General features: G+C 36.4%; 1 protein-coding gene across 1 annotated transcript in view; it reads left to right on the plus strand.

Annotated features, from left to right (window-relative positions):
* Positions 1–16,021, plus strand: part of RP1 (RP1 axonemal microtubule associated) — a gene marked incomplete at both ends in the record, with an annotated part of 177,419 nt that overhangs the window by 116,633 nt on the left and 44,765 nt on the right. Inside the window, 6 exons of the mRNA XM_082499227.1 lie at positions 4,878–5,029; positions 7,753–7,831; positions 9,384–9,515; positions 10,011–10,192; positions 11,215–11,301; positions 14,902–15,034. Coding sequence (XP_082355353.1) covers positions 4,878–5,029; positions 7,753–7,831; positions 9,384–9,515; positions 10,011–10,192; positions 11,215–11,301; positions 14,902–15,034 — 765 coding nt within the window. The remainder of the gene's footprint in view (positions 1–4,877; positions 5,030–7,752; positions 7,832–9,383; positions 9,516–10,010; positions 10,193–11,214; positions 11,302–14,901; positions 15,035–16,021) is intronic.

The following is a 16,021-nucleotide window of genomic DNA, read 5'->3' on the forward strand; positions in this document are numbered from 1 at the left end:
AGCCCATATTTATCAAATAATTCCTTTTTCATTAGAGTTAATGAAAAGTTTCATGTTATCTTCCAAATGAAAGCAGTTTAGAGATGCTGCAGCTAATGTAGTCTTTTGACTTAGTAGGCTTATTAACTCAAGCATGGCACCAAACTAGCATGAACGAGACTGGCTCAGGCGTAGAGATGGTGAAGTGAATCATGCTGTTCTGCTTCTATTTACTGACTCAAATTCCTGCTCACTCAGGCATCTTTCTACCACACTCTGTTGTGTAGGTTAGATGAACCCTGTACTTTTGACTAGATTAATAAGATCAGGTATTCAACTAGCATAAACTGATTGGCTCTACTATCTTGAGCCTATTAGCTGTGTGGCTATATCAACTGAGGATCTCGTCCTGAACCTTTAATTTCACAGAAAGCGTGACCTTAATTTTTTGAGACTTCTTATGTGATAAATTAGCAGGATTAGGCATTAAATTTAGTTTTCCACATTTTCTGCCATAGAAACAAATAGACGTTTAAAAAATATCCTTGCCTACTCTACTCATATTTGATTCTTAGTTGCCTAACATTCACTTAAAACCAAAACTGTTTCAATAGGGAATTATGACAAAAATCTCTGGAATACTCATTCCCCATATTGCCTTTTTCTATTTATTTTACGATTTTGTAGGGTAGAATTTTTGCAGAAGTCTATGAAAAAAAAAGTCCCTGTCAGCTATATCCAACAGCTCTGAAATACAGCACCCTACCCTGATCCATTTGTATTCTCATCTCTACCATCTTATCTTTCCATGGAGAAGCTGACAATGTACAGAGCAGAGCGGTAAAAGAAAAGGTCTTGAGAGCTCCAACAGGAGAAAGAGGAGTTCATTTGATAGTTCATTTCCTCCCTGTCAGCTTTTCTTACTGTTTCCCCTCCTACTGGAAAAATTACCTGCATTGCCTGATTCCATTAGAAAGCTAAAATCTCAAAGGTGTGAAAGGTTTAACTATACCTCCGACATTCAGGAAGGATGTGATTGTATCATTTAAACTGTTCACCCTTGAAAGGCTATTGGGAGTTCTGTGGGCAAATGTTACAAATTATCACAACACATGATATTTGAATACATAGTACACACTAAATTCAACAACAACAAAAAAATGCAAATTCAAAGCAACGCCTTCTGTCCTATCTTTAATTCATGTTTTCTCCCCTTATTAACGAGCACTAGGTGATCACTTTCAGCTTCGCACTATGTTGGCTTACATCTGAAACAGAGCTTTTATAAATAGGACTGGGAAGAGACAAAAACTGGCAAGGTTGAATAGAACATCTTATTTTAGTAGATTTTTGTTGTTGGGGTATGTTGCTCATCTGAGAGTGAGAATGGTTCCAAACTCACCGTAAGAACTTTTACCCCATTTCCCATCATCTCTCGTGTTATGCCTGCCTTCGTAGGGGTTACTTTGTATATTTTTTACTTGTATAGAAGTCCTGTCTCTGATCCAAAACCTTTGAAAATTAATGGGAAGTATTTGCTGTGACTATGGTAAGCTTTAAATTATGCATCAATATATTCAGCAGATTCAGCTGAAAACATTGACTGAGCAAAAACATTAGGTATGTTTCTAAGTTTTCGTGTGTATCACCTTTGAATACTACTTGTGTGATTAAAGCTAAGCTTGTGATTAAGTATATTAATGATTCTGGACAAAAGCAGTAAAGATAATTGTGAGCACTGTCGTTTCTAATTCATCCTACATGCGTGATCAGACCTGTGGACCAAACTTTTCTGATCTTATTCACACAAGTAGCCTTTTGACATCAATGAATCTGCTTATACAATCAGGGTATACAGGCAAGGCAACACTCTAGATGAATAACATAGAGCCTCATCCTCATATCCTAACTCCTCTAAAAGCAAAAAAAAACCAAAACAAACCATTGGCTAAATGCCAAAGAGTCACCTGGGCAGCTCATAGACTTTCGACTGTCTGGATCTCTGGCAAGAGCAAGTCTGTGTCGCTACACCGACTTTAATTGCAGCTATGTTGTCTTTCAGCAGGCAGTGCATATTGAACTGCCTTGAGGAAAGGGATGAGGGCCCCAGTCTAGGAAAACCCTCGATTTATTTCTTATCATCAAACATGAGCGATGCTGTCAATTACAAGTACTTTCCCAGCTCTTGGTTTAAATGATTTAAAAAAAAAAAAAAAAAAGATATCCCAGGGGAAGCCCCTGAAGTAAAGTAAATAGTGTTGCAGTGAAATAAAGTTACTTTTCAGAAAACAGGTTTTCTCGGATGTCATCCCCATGTAGTAAAAGATAAAGAGAAAACAAAGACTTAAACAGAACTTTATTGCTATAAGCACACCTTTATTAGCAGCCTGATACAGCCCTTATTATTTAATGAATCCTTTTAGATATTAATTTTTCAATCAGTATGCAAACCCACTCTTTAGGATCCTTGTTCCAGTGATGTGACCTTTTTATTTTAGACATATAAAGAAATAGCTATATAAGGTATCACAATATTTGAATTCAGGCCTTTTGTTATAACACTCAATATGAATAGCACCAACTTGTGAAAAGAGCTGTAAGAAAAGCTTAAAAATAAATATCCTTAGAACACTGTTTTTTCCCTCCCTGTTTTCCTATCACCTACGCATGAAAATAAATGACAGCCTTAGCTTCTGGGTTCTAACAATCATTCTCAAACCTACCAGAAATTTCTCATAATTATATCTTTTTAAAGGACGTACAGTTTGTTTAAATTGGACCATTTCTATCTTGGAATTTATTTGATTCAAGAAGCAAACTGCACTAAAAATATCAGATGTTTCCAAGATCTATACTCAGATATTTGTGTATCCTGTGATGCATTTTAGACTGAAATATGTCTTTCAGACTTGAATAATGTGTATTTCAGTGCTCTCTGGCTTGTATTGTTAATTGTGAGACGGAAAGTGCTTCTTATTTGCTCCTTGACCTCATGCCTGTCTAAAGCACCATTTGCCTTCTTTGCACACATGTTTCCTGGGAAAGCAGATGTTGTTCAGCCAGCCAGGTCCCAGGTAGGGACAAGTGGCAGAGTGAGGCTGGAAGACTTTCTCCAGCACGCAACTGTCACATAGTCTAGATGTTGTCTATGTCTGCTTTACTGTGTCAGTGACGGAAGCTGTGGGAGTTGGGGCTGAATATTTTGGAGTAGTCAAAGATAGCTCGCTACTCATAAAACGTTGGATTTTAAGGGTGCTCTGTCCTTAAATAATAAAAAAAAAATCAGTCTTGAAGCTTGTGACAAAAAAGTTCAAGAGATAATATATGCATCTTTGAATACATTCTTGGCATGTGTGCATTGTTTGCTACTCACATCCCAAATGTGACTTTGCGTTTCACAGTGGATAACACGGTTTCATCCTTCTGAAAAAATATTAGAAAGGTGTGTTTTGCAAACCTGTGTTGCTGCAAGATAATAGCTTTTTTTCTTCGGCCAAAGTAATGATGCTTGTGGTTGGAAGCAGAGGAAGATTCAGGCCACCTAAGTTTAGACTGCTTTTAGTGTCTACCCCTAGAATATAAGGGAAGTCATCATAGGTGTTTTGTACAGTGTTTGCCTTTCCCTACTGACTAGGTAAGTATCATATTCCTCATATAGCCACCACAGTTAGATTCCTAAAGTGACAGCACCAGCATTATACAAACGAGCACAGATTTATTATTGTAACCTGAGTAAGAGCAGACTTATAACATTAGGGGGAAAAGAAACCAATCCCCCCAAATCCCTTCTTATTTTTCCTGGGCTCCTTGTTAAAATGATGCAAATAACCATGAATATTGAGATTGTGACCTTCTTCTCTTTAAGTGTTTCCGTGTTCCTTGTTTCCATGATAAAGTCAGGGGCTAAAATAGGTCATTTAAAAAAATGAACATAGGCGTTTTCTATGAAGCTTCTTCAGAATTAATGCAATCTGGTCTCACCTGCATCATTCCTCTGTGTATTGTGTTGTAAAAAGGCAAAGAAGCAGAAGCTTCACATAGTGGCCACAGGTGTCTCTTCTAATCACTATACTATGACCACAGCTGAGAAAATCAGGAATGCTTTTCCTTAAATTCAAATTTCACTTAGCTGATCTGTATTTGTGGGTTATTATACAGTACATGGGAGGTTCCTTGGAGACTGACAGAAATATGAAGAGGTTTTTCTATTTATGTATTAAAGCAGATGAGAGAAATTTAAATTCTTTTTTTCTGTTTCACGTTAACCTGTATTAACTTCAAGAACATGTTAATAGTATTATGGTCTGACTAGTGAGAAAGTTTGATAGTCCTGATGTGTTCATTCATTGGGAGATAATTGCATGAGTTTAAAGATTAAGACAACCAGGTCCCAGCTTTCTTCTAAGCCACTTTGCAAGTGTAAGCTCCTATTTCATTTCAAGGAGAAAACGATATACACAGAGGGAAAGAAGGAACAAAGACATACGAGTAAATAGTCTTAGAGAGCAGAACCTGGACTTCCCAAAGAGCGTGTAAACACTAAGTATTTCTTAGAAAGGGAATCCCTACCTTGGGGGAAGGGGGCAGTACATAGGAGATCCTGTGCCCCAAGCAGCAGCCAGTAGTGCTGATTTTCTGGGAGTGGCGTCAGAGCAGAACAAATCTGTATTCTATGGATTGCCCAACAGGGAGTGATGTAGCAGGAATGTATTTTGGTTATGTATGTCACCAGGACTGAAGGGACCTGTACTCCCTGTTCTGTGGGACAGTATGGGATTCAGATGAAATTTGCAATGGTTTCTGCCAGGGTTTGGTACATAATGCAGGTGTTGGGTAAGAATACAAGGAGCATTTTCTCCTGCTGACTTTTTGGGTTTGTATGTGTGTTTTTTCTGAAGTTGTGGAATACGCAATCCATTTGCACACGGGAGACTTGAAGAAAGCAGATGCCACTGGTGAGGCCTATCTTTGTATACAAGGAGAAAAGAGCGACTCGGGGAAACGGTGGCTTAACTCGAGAAACAGCCTGATCACTTTTGCCAGAGGGCAGGTAAAACAATAAGGAAAAATGTAATTGAATCTGTGAGCATCTTTTTGATAAACCATGTTTACATAAGACGTTTCATGGACAGAGTATCAAAAATACTAATGTTTTATATTCCATATAGACTTAATTTTCTCTTGTAACTAAGAGGTGATTGTCTCCACAGGTAATGTTGCTTTTAAGCATCGTAAGCAACAGTGCAACAGTGAAATCGTTAAGTTGATAAAGTAATTTTGAGTTGGACTAAATACACTCTAAAAGTTCTATTTTAATATTCCGGACTATTAAGGCCAGGGCAGTATCAGTGCTTTGTTAAAATATGACTCATTGAGAGAACTGATAACATTTCTGTAGATATCTTGCCTTTGTACCTACTTTAGACCATGACCTTTTCTTGTTAACTTTGCTGAACACTAATGTCATGTTCCAAGCAGAGTTTTGTTTCTTCATGTTTCCAATTCTCCCACCCACTTATTGCTTTTAAATATGGTAAATATATTCTTGCTTTTTGAGGCTTAAAGAGCTTTTCCTAGAAGAGTAATTCCTGGAGTAGTTATTGGCATAAGAACAAAGTAACTAAAACAAATTTCAGATCAAAAGAAAATATCTATTTCAGATCAAAAGGAAGTGTCTAGCTGATACTTTACTAGACCTTACTGTTTGCTCTGAGTTTCGGTTTGGAAGATTTTTTATTTTTGTTTTAAGAGAATCATAAAATCATTGCAAAATATGTAGACAACTTCTTTTGAGGAGGGCAGGAAGGAGAATTTAATTGTTGCCAGCCAACCCAGGTTAGTTTGTTCTCTGATACAGAAATCTAGAGAAATCTGCTTGCAATATGCTTCATTTATTCTTTAAACTTGCCTCTGTTTATTTTATCTGCTTTTCTTTTAACTTCTAAAGACGCTAGAAGACACAATGGTTTTTGCATGAAAGCCAAACTAAATCTTTGTTAGTCATTATGTCCCCTGTATTCCTGTATTTTCTTTCTCCATTGTGGAAGAGAATACACATGTCCAACGTCAAGTTTGTCCAGAACTGATCAAACTAGTAGCTCACACTTCACAAGAGAAATCTGAAAATAGTAATGACAGGGTAGTGGTGCTCATCTGGCTTTAAGAAGTAATGTAAGAAAATGTATATGTTAATCTTTTTGGTGATGTAGATAATAGTTATATATAATATATCTTAAAGGTAATACCTTAGAGAAATCTGAACAGCGAGACTGCTTTCTACAATGGATAAGGGATCAGTACAGATTAAAAGAGGGACTGATCCTGTTTCTTTCAAAAAACTGAATTGTCCTGAACTTTTTTTTAATTCTTTATTTTGAAAGAATGCACGTTAAGTTTTCTTTAAGAATAAAACTTGTAGAGGAAAATATGTGAACAATACAATTGACTTCTGTGAATACTCACTCCAATGGAAATATAACTTATCTGCGAATTCACAAGAATTTTTTCTGTATAATCCAGGTTCCATGTCAATTTTTGAATGTGCCTGTTCCGGAGGCTAAATCCTTTGTCTGAAACTCTAACGGGATTTTCTGTATCATGGGCTATAGTACCCTAATCTTCTTATAGAGAAGATTGCAGGTTACAATCGTCTGCGTATTCATTCTCTCACAGTATTCTCTGCTCTAACTTGCCCTCAGATGCCTAATTCTCTGTTCCTAGTCTTTGCTCTTTTTTTTCTAGATGACTCTTGTGATAAATATGGTTCTCAAAGGTAGCATGAATTCTTGTAAGTCATTGTACTTGACAGCAACTATGGGAACAATACAAGTTTTTTATTGTTTGTTTTCAAACCCTCAAATTGGTCCCAAACTTTTGTCTTCAAATTGCATTTTCAACCCAACATTTCCAAGACAACTGCCTCTGTCTGCAACAGGATAGCTCCCGAAGTCACAAGAAATAAAACAGGTTAACTTGTGGAGATTATATTCTGCAGCTGGTTTCCCAAAAGACTAGACGAATCCATTCAATGAATAGTATGTTCCCAAACCCCAGTGGCAGTGTGCATACTTATGTGGGCTTTCCCGTTGATAATGAAGGAAAATGACTGTGCCAAGAAGATGAACGTGTATCTGCCCAGAAGGTGAACGTAGCATGAAGATTTACAGTAGGAAAAAAGAGGAAGATTACATGAGGTCTATTCACCATGCAGGTCTGTTGTATGTGGAAAATTTGACTTATCATAAAGATGGCTTCAATGAAAAATCCTTATCCCTACAGCACAGTGGTTGAAGCCTTCCCAGATACTATTCACTTGACTCCTATTTACCTGCTTAATTCCCACTAAACTGACTGTGAATTTTAGTGAAAATTTTCAGAATTTTGAGACACCTACTGTTCATCAGTTTCATTGGGAGATTGGATCAAACTTTCAACACAGGTAGTGGTTGCTCTGATTTGGTTATTTCATTCCACGAAGGCACTAGAAATGAGCACTTTATTGCTAGTGTGCGTATCTGTTTCTAAAATTACTTCATGTTAAATACAGCAACATTTTGAAATTCATAGTTCATAATATTAATTGGATCAGAAAATATCAGTTGCAGCATGTAATATTTAATTATGAACTCAGAGACAACAGAATGGCATGAACGAGATCAGTTTGCTTCCATTGAGATACAAAGCAATGACACACAAGGTCAAACTGATAAACAATCAAAAGAAGATAAATATTACGTTTTAGTAAAGTGTCATTTAAATATTTTCATATTGCAGGTGGATGTTTTTAAAATCAAAGCAGTATACCTTGGCAAGTTGAACCAAGTTCTTGTTGGATTTAAGAGTCTAAAAAAAGGTCAGCAATTTTTTCAGTTAATGTACAGTAATAATATAGGTTACTACATTTAGGAAATCCTAGAACTTCAGAAATATCTTAAATTTAAGATTAAAAATCACAAATGTTTTTAAAAAGTTCTAGAAAATTTAAAATTGCTCTCAATTTTCTACTGTTCATTATTTCTGTTGGACTGTATGTGCCGTATGCAGCTTGGTTTTACTAAAATGTGCAAAGGATTTGCAGCAAATGTAGTGACACTGTGAAATTATGTGTGAAACCTTTCTCCATAAAAACTGCTATGTATGTGTGAGTACAGTCAAAAAAGCTTTTGGTTTTCAGGAGCAATATGACATCATACTTTTGCAATGTTTTACATTATTTTCTTCCTATTTTTGGACGATGGACATTTTATTTTTAAAAGACAAATTTATTTTCAGGACTAAATTCTTCTAGGTAAAGATAACCACAGAAAATCAGTTCATCAGATCAGGAAGTGGAACGTGGAAGAAAGGCTGTTCTGGCTTTTTTTCTTCTAACCCACTAGAAATATATCCTCTTTTAAGGGATTCTGGTTATGTGTGGTTGAGTAGCAGGTAAAAAGTCTGCACTTCCTGCAGCATTTTTTCTTGTCCTCTTTCCAACCAGCAGCTGTTGGAGTTAAAGGAAATTGCATACTTCTTAAAAATAGCAACAGCAAGGAGCATCATGAATTCATATTTTCTTCTGCTTTGGCTACAATTTTGGCCTGGCGTTTATTACAGGCAGCAGAGCAGAGAGTCTACAGATATCCCACTTCTGCAGATAAGGTTGATAATGGAGATATGATTGTTGCAGAGCATGATAAACTGAGTCTCTTGTTCTTTTATCTTTATCGAAAAACAAGAATATAAGATCACCCTGTAGGTTAAACTCAGACTCGGAAAGAAAAACTGATATGGGGACTATTTCCCATTTATTTCCTAGATGGTAACATTGAAATAAATGATCAGACTTTAGTTGACTTCACCAAGACTTGGAGTGAAACCAAGTTTACCAAGACTCAGAGTTCTGAATCTTCAAACACTTTTTTTCCAGATAATCAGCACAATGACCTCAATCAAGAGAAATCTTTCAGCTGAAGTTTTTTACCTTATTAGATGGCATAGAACCTCACCAGAAATGAAGTTTTGAGTTGAGTGGATTATGTGGTAGAAATCCTGATCCTTTTTGCTTTAGGACATTAATATCATTCCCTATGGGGGACTTCCCGTGTCTAGAAATCTCATTCAGAAGTCTTTCCATCCTTTGGAGCACTAATAGATCATTAAATCAGATCTATCCCTATGTATAATTTCACAAGATCTGTAAAAAGCCAAGATTTCTTCACTAGATCAAATATTTTGGAGTGTAGAGAAACAGACAGAAACACATGCACACAAAAGTCTCATTTTCAAAAGTCTCATTTCCTTAAGAAGTCCTGCAAAAGAAAAGACTCTTGATTTTCTAAAGATAGAAACTTATGACTGCATACGCAGAACATTTTGTTGCTTAAAAGGTATAAATTAATAATGTTCTGTTTATTTTCAATCAGATGAGTGGTTCTTGGAAAAAGTTGTTATAAACGAAGTACTCTACCCTTTTTCTGCACATGTTTTTGTTCACAATGACTGGATCAATAAATGCTCCAAGAAAGATTTTGTAGAAGTGGCAATTCCTCTCAAAGGTAACACCAGCAGAAATGTCCTTCATTTGCATGAATCGCTATTGCACGGCAGAGCAGAACAGAGCCAACACAAGGCTATTTCACAGTGTTAGCTGCAGTGAGCGTTGGTGCCCCAGTGATGAGGGGCAGGGGCCTGGACCAAGGTGAATCGTGCCTCGTGTAAACAAGGAGGAAGAAATTATGCCTGGGATGGAGAAGGTGGAAATGGCAGGATTGAGAGTGTCCAGGTGCTGGCAGCATGTATCCTGTCCTTGGAACAATACAGAGAAGATAGGCATGGCCCCTGCATGAGGGTGACATGGATTCCTGAAGCTGCTGGCCTGGTTTTCTACACCTCCACAGGGCTAAAATGAGCAAGGGGGGTTTTGCGGCTTTGCTGTCTGACTTGCCTGGGCGAGATCCAGCACTACCAGGCAACGTAATTTTGTATCTTTTGGCTTATACTGCCTTATGACTTAGACACAGACTCTGAATATATGTTTGCTTTCATTGCAGAAACATCCATGACATCTCTTCTCGCAAACAATTTTGATGCTAAAAGCAGAGGACGGTGGCAAATGTGGGTGCACTGTACGCAAGTACCAGAAGATGTTCCTGATATTCAAGTTGTTGTATTTGGAAGAAAAGGGAAATCCCCCGCACAGAAAGTTCAGGATCTGAATGATAATCCGTTTTTGGTCGGTTTCTTTTTTATTTCACACAAATCTTACCAAATCATTTCAGTAAAGTAAAAGTTGTAGCTGATGTATGTGAAGTTCTGTGAAATGATTTTTTGTCAGAGTTGATGTTTATACCTCCACATCTTAAATAAACAGCATCGGAGAACATCTCACATGTGGGCTAATATGTATCACAAAAGCTCTTTTTAACAGATGCCAATTTGGACATGAAAAGTCTCATTGACTTTGAATTGAGACTAGTAGGTCTTAACAGTAAAGCAATAAATAATGAAGCTATTCCATACTTTCTTTACGTTCTGCTTCTCAACCTCAACTAATCTGTTTTCACTGCTTAAAAGCTGTGTTTCTCTACAATGAGCTTGGTCTTGGGCAAATATCAATTCTGAAGTTTGCACATGAAGTTACCGGCAGCTTCTGGACTAGTGTATGAACCTAGGTCACCCCTTTCAAAAGGTTTTTATTCTGGAAAACATGGAAAAAAATGTCATTACCCATCTTTTGCAGAAAGGCAATATAAAATTCACTTGCTTAACTTCTGCGAGATGAAAAGCCACAAGCAGTAGTGTATGATAAGACTTATGGAAACTAGCCATTATTTCTTTTGAGCACTAGAATAACTGAGACCAGAACCAATAGCCAGGGCTAAAAATCATCTTGAGTCCAAAATTTCAGTTCAAGTTTGAGAATAAAGATGGGATGGAGAGTAGGTAAATAAAGTGAGCAGAGTAGTAATATGAATTTGGCTTGGAAATATGGAATCAGTCATGCATTTCCTTGATTTTCTTATGTTGGCCTAGGCTCTGCAGCCAGTTGTCCCAGTTAAAAATAAATATAAGTTGCGATACAAATGTGAGTCCAAATTAACTCGCAATCTTAATGGGACTTCCTCACCCTAACATTAATGTACTTGACTAGTATTTTTATCTATTTTATTTATCTTCTGCTATCTCCTTAAAGTATGTTATCCAAATTGTTATATACAACATATAGTTAATTTTTTTCCTTCGTTTTTCTAACAGTTGACTGTTGGTGATATTGGAGATATAACAAAAGTTTCCTTTGTGTTACCTGGCCCATGCTTGGGAAGAGGAATTAAACTTCACAAGGTATTCCATTCCACACTACATACAAACTCGCAATGTTCTTCATAATATCAGCAAATACCTTTTGTCGAGACAGATTGTTAGCTTCACTTTGCACCACACTAACAAGGTCACACATCTTTTGGCTCAGTTACCTGGTAGCTACAGATGATTGCCTACAGCTTGCACATGTCTTTGTGGGCAGATCTACCTTGTTTGCGCTTGCTGAAGCGCATATAGCTGTACATACATCATATACACCTCATATACACATCATATACACTGATGTGCAGATACATTCTGCATAGTTCATCGTGACATGGAAGGCAGTGTTTTCTGCTAAAGTCAGGAAATGTTAATCTCTGCATGGAAATACTGACCGTCTCCTGAAACAGAGCAACCTACTTGTAGAAACCAATTAAGCTGATACCTCAGTATTTATTGATTACAATATGGTCATCAGTGGGCCTTAAACATCCGACTGTAGTTTAATATATGCTTAAGATGTCTCACAAAAAGTGGTGGAGAAATGACTTAATGCTGTCAATCAGCATTATTCAACCAGATTTTAAATGTATAACTTTCCCCAGGGCAGGTAGGAAGATTGAATAGAAAGGTGTTGGGCCTGATAATACTTGGGCCTTGGGGAAATACTTAAACTTGAAGTTTCATGAAAAGAAAAATTGTGTCAATGAACTCCGCCTGTAGGCAAGTGCCCAAAAAGCATTGTGGACATAGCATTGAATTATTCTGAAGTTAGTAGAAGAATGTTTTTCTGAACTGGGCCACACAGTACCTTAACCCCACTATGGATTTAAAAGATCAAAGGGTGATTTCCTAAATGAATACAGTCCAGAAACTGTTCTGATGGGAAATGCGAGAGACAGCTGCATTCCAGCCTAAAATTTGAATGGGTTTATGGTACTCAAAGGAACATTAAGTGTGAGTTTATGAGCTCCTCTGAGGATAACGGAGGAGTTTGTCTTGTTCATATTTTCTCCCCAAATGTGTTCTTTGTCAGCTGATTTTGTAGTCTCAATTTAGGCTGAGACTACAAAATTACACTTTGTAATATAACATTTCAGCCTCCAGAACTGATGGATCAAAACATTGCTTAAAATGCATAACTGTAATAATTTGCTTTCTGCTTTCTTTTCAATGGCAACCCTTTGCAAATGGCTATGTGATTTTTGTTCACACTTCTAAATACTTGAAAAGTTATTTAATAATTGGTTTATTAGTAGCTATAGACCTATGTAGTCTCTTCTACTAGTGCACTTATAACCCACAACATAAGCCACAATAACATATACTGCTTGTGCCAGTAATATGCTTATAACATCTATTACTCATTTATTAGTCTGTTTATAAATTATTTATACATGGAAGCATAATCTAAAATGTATCAAGTTGGTTCCACTTTGATAGGACTCTCACAGTGCAGTAGAAAATAGAAATGCTGTATAGAAATAGAAAGACTACAGGAGGCAATCAGTGTGTGTAAAGTCACTATGAATCAATGGTCAAACCCAGCCCCAATTGAAAAGAATTCCCTTCCTTGCTTTCTCCTTAAGTGAAAGAAGTAATAGCGAAATTTTCAGAAATTTCACAAAAACGCAGATTCCAGAAGAAACTGCAAAGGCTAAAAAGGAGATAAAATCCTTATGTTCCTTTTGCTACTCTGCGTTTTCTCTAATCTGGTGTTTACAGCAGCTCCAGAGTACCAAAATTTTTCCTGTTGATCTTCCACAGTTTTATTCACACTTCTGTATAAAATTATATAACCTTAGCTAAAATTTATGTCTTTTCTGTAGCTTTTGCACTACAAAATGAGTAGCTTTTTCTTGCTTAAAAATAGAGATTCTGGCACTTTTCAGAATAAAATACAAAATCGTTTTTACTTTCATATAGAAGATAAGGACATTATATAATTTGGAGATGAAGTTCACACTTAGATGTAAACTTACAACTAACAAGAATTCATCAGGTACATTTTATTTTAAGGCCAAAGTCTGCATAAATTTACACATCTTATTTCTATGAGTCCAGTTTCTGCAGGTCCTCTACCTGCGTATGCATGTAACCCTTAGTCTAATTTTAATATGGATAGGAGGTTGTGATACTTACTGATATCTAGTTAGGGATGTTTATATTGATAGAAGTTAGGGAGGATATTTTTTTATGAGAAGAAGTTAGATGTTTAGTGTGAGAAAATTCAGTTCTTGCAATCGCAAAAAATAGATAAACAACTGGCTGCAATTTTAGTAGAATTTAATACTATCTATCTAAAGAAAAACACTGTTTATTCCAGTAATTAATGGTTTAGTTCTGGAAATAGTCGTGGGGATTTGTTTACTTCCATCTGGAAGCTTTGTGCCCGATCGTCTGAAGCACTGGGCACAAAGCATAAGCAGTAATGGAACACGTTCAGTAATTAAATTTCTAGGAAGACAAGGGCAAGATAGCTTGACAAAATTTTTAAGAGTGAAACTGTCAAATTCCTAATAATTTCAATTATATAAATATTTATGCATCTCAAGGCTTGCACTTGAAGTCTAGATAAGGAAATTTGTATTTATGATTTCCAAAGAGTGGTATGTATATCCTGTACAATGATCCACAGACTTTTGTTGCTGCCACTGATGTCAATAGCGGTAATAAGTCACCGCAGTAGTTTTGGGAATCCCTGCCTAAGAATTTCAATTACTTAATGTCTTGGCAAAATTAAGTTTTTGTTTCGTTTTGGTTTGGTTTTAATGTCTTGGATATAATATTTCTATACAAAGAGATTCTAAAGTCTGAACAAACCATTTCTGCAAACTTGCAGTCATCAGCAATGTATTGAGTTCAATCCTGCACATAATAGTTACCAGAAATGTTTCTACATATGCTTGATAGCTTGTCATTCTATATTTTATAACCTGACCTAGGTTAAAGTTTACGATCTGACTTGCCCTTCTGTGAATCTGATTTCCACATTGACTGTCTCAGTAGTTAGCATAGGTGGGCTTCAAGGCTGTGCTTCCTCAGTTGGTTTGGAGGTTATAAATTCACAAATTTGGAACCTAATTTGTTATCTCCATTGAGTATTTAAAGTCAGGTGGAATGGAGCTGGGCCTAAGCTCTCACCTTCTATTGGAATTCTTGCTTCAAATAACTTATTTCCACAGAAAGCCCCGAAGGCCACTGGACAACTAATTTCTGCCAACTTTAAAAATCCTAGCGGAGATATAGCAAGTCTCATGTAAACAAATAAAAAGCAGCAAAACAAATGTTTTTGCAAAATGGGCATGTGCTATTAAGATTGATGTAACTGTATCCATTCATTTGACATCCTGAAATTGCAAGTATATACAGGTCAATTTAACCTGTATCCTTCATTGCTTCTCTACAAATGGGTCCTATGCCTGTGTCGATATGCACTGAAGAATACACCTATTAACATCAGGCTGCAGAATCAGCAGCTTGCAGCAACTACTGTAGCTCTTACGCAGAATCGGGTAGCTTTTATAAAGTGTGTGCACAGGCATTAACAGCAGGAAGAAATGTCAGTTTCTGTTGGGATGGAAATACGAAATTAAATAATTCAGATAAATTAATTTCTTCTTCTGATTCTGCCTGCAGCTTCAGCTAAAAGACCTGGACACTAAACAAGAATTGGGCTTTCACACTGAAGCTCAGTGCCTGTTTGGAGAAGATGGTTCTGAGAGCGTGACAGAGCTAGCAGCTGTCAGGCCAGACAAGCCACCACTCAGGGGTATGATGCTGCACTAAAAAATAAAGACGTGAGCAAATGCACACACACATCCACACGCAGTTGTGAACTGCCTAATGGGATGAACACAATGGGCAAGATTGCAAAGCGTTTTATGTATATTAAAAAACACTCAAAACTATTTAAAAAATTCATTCAATATACCCGTGTGAACCATGTGCGGTCTTTAATAACGTGTGTTGTTAGAGCATTTTTTCTGTTTTAAAACAACTGATATGTATTGTTTTCATTAGGATAAGCACCAGTTTGAAAGTCTGAAAAATAAGCAAAGCCCAGTTAGTATGTTTCTGTTGAAATCTTCAAAAACAACTGATTTCCAATCACTGAGGGACTAAATCACAGATTTGAAAAAGGCATGTGCAAAGTCATAATAGCATGGATCAGAAAAAGAAAAAAATACCTTTTTATAAAGTTTTCTTCGAGCCCTCTTTCTGCCCCAGAAGCTCTGTTTCATTTCGTCATTGTATTTAAAATATGATAACATCTTCCTTTGTTCTGATTACATTTTATGAAATATTTAGAAAAGAATTCTCATTCATTATACTCTATGAAAAGAAGTCTTAGATAAAATATTTAAAACTTTTTTGCATTTAATATCTAACTGAAGGCTAGGCTTCAAATGGAAATATATCTTAACAGTCTCTTACAACATTTAATTCTTCACAGAGCTTACAGAACCCATAAAAAAAATCCTCCGTCATGCTGCCTCAAGGAATCTGTACTATATAACTCACCAGCCAAAATTCATGACAAGCCATCCTTTGTGGTGAAGAATAATAATAACAATGCATATCCATATAATAATAGCCGAGACATTTCTCCTGAACATATTAATTGGTATTGGCCATAATTATCTAAATCCCAGACTAAAACAGAATTCAGCTGCTTCATAACAAAAAGTGGATTTCATCTGCTATATCTTTGTGTTTTTTCTTTGGTAAAATGTTAGAGTTAATCTTAACTTGATTT

This window comes from Vanellus vanellus (assembly GCF_965231255.1).
Source record: "Vanellus vanellus genome assembly, chromosome: 2".
Classification (NCBI taxonomy): domain Eukaryota; kingdom Metazoa; phylum Chordata; class Aves; order Charadriiformes; family Charadriidae; genus Vanellus; species Vanellus vanellus.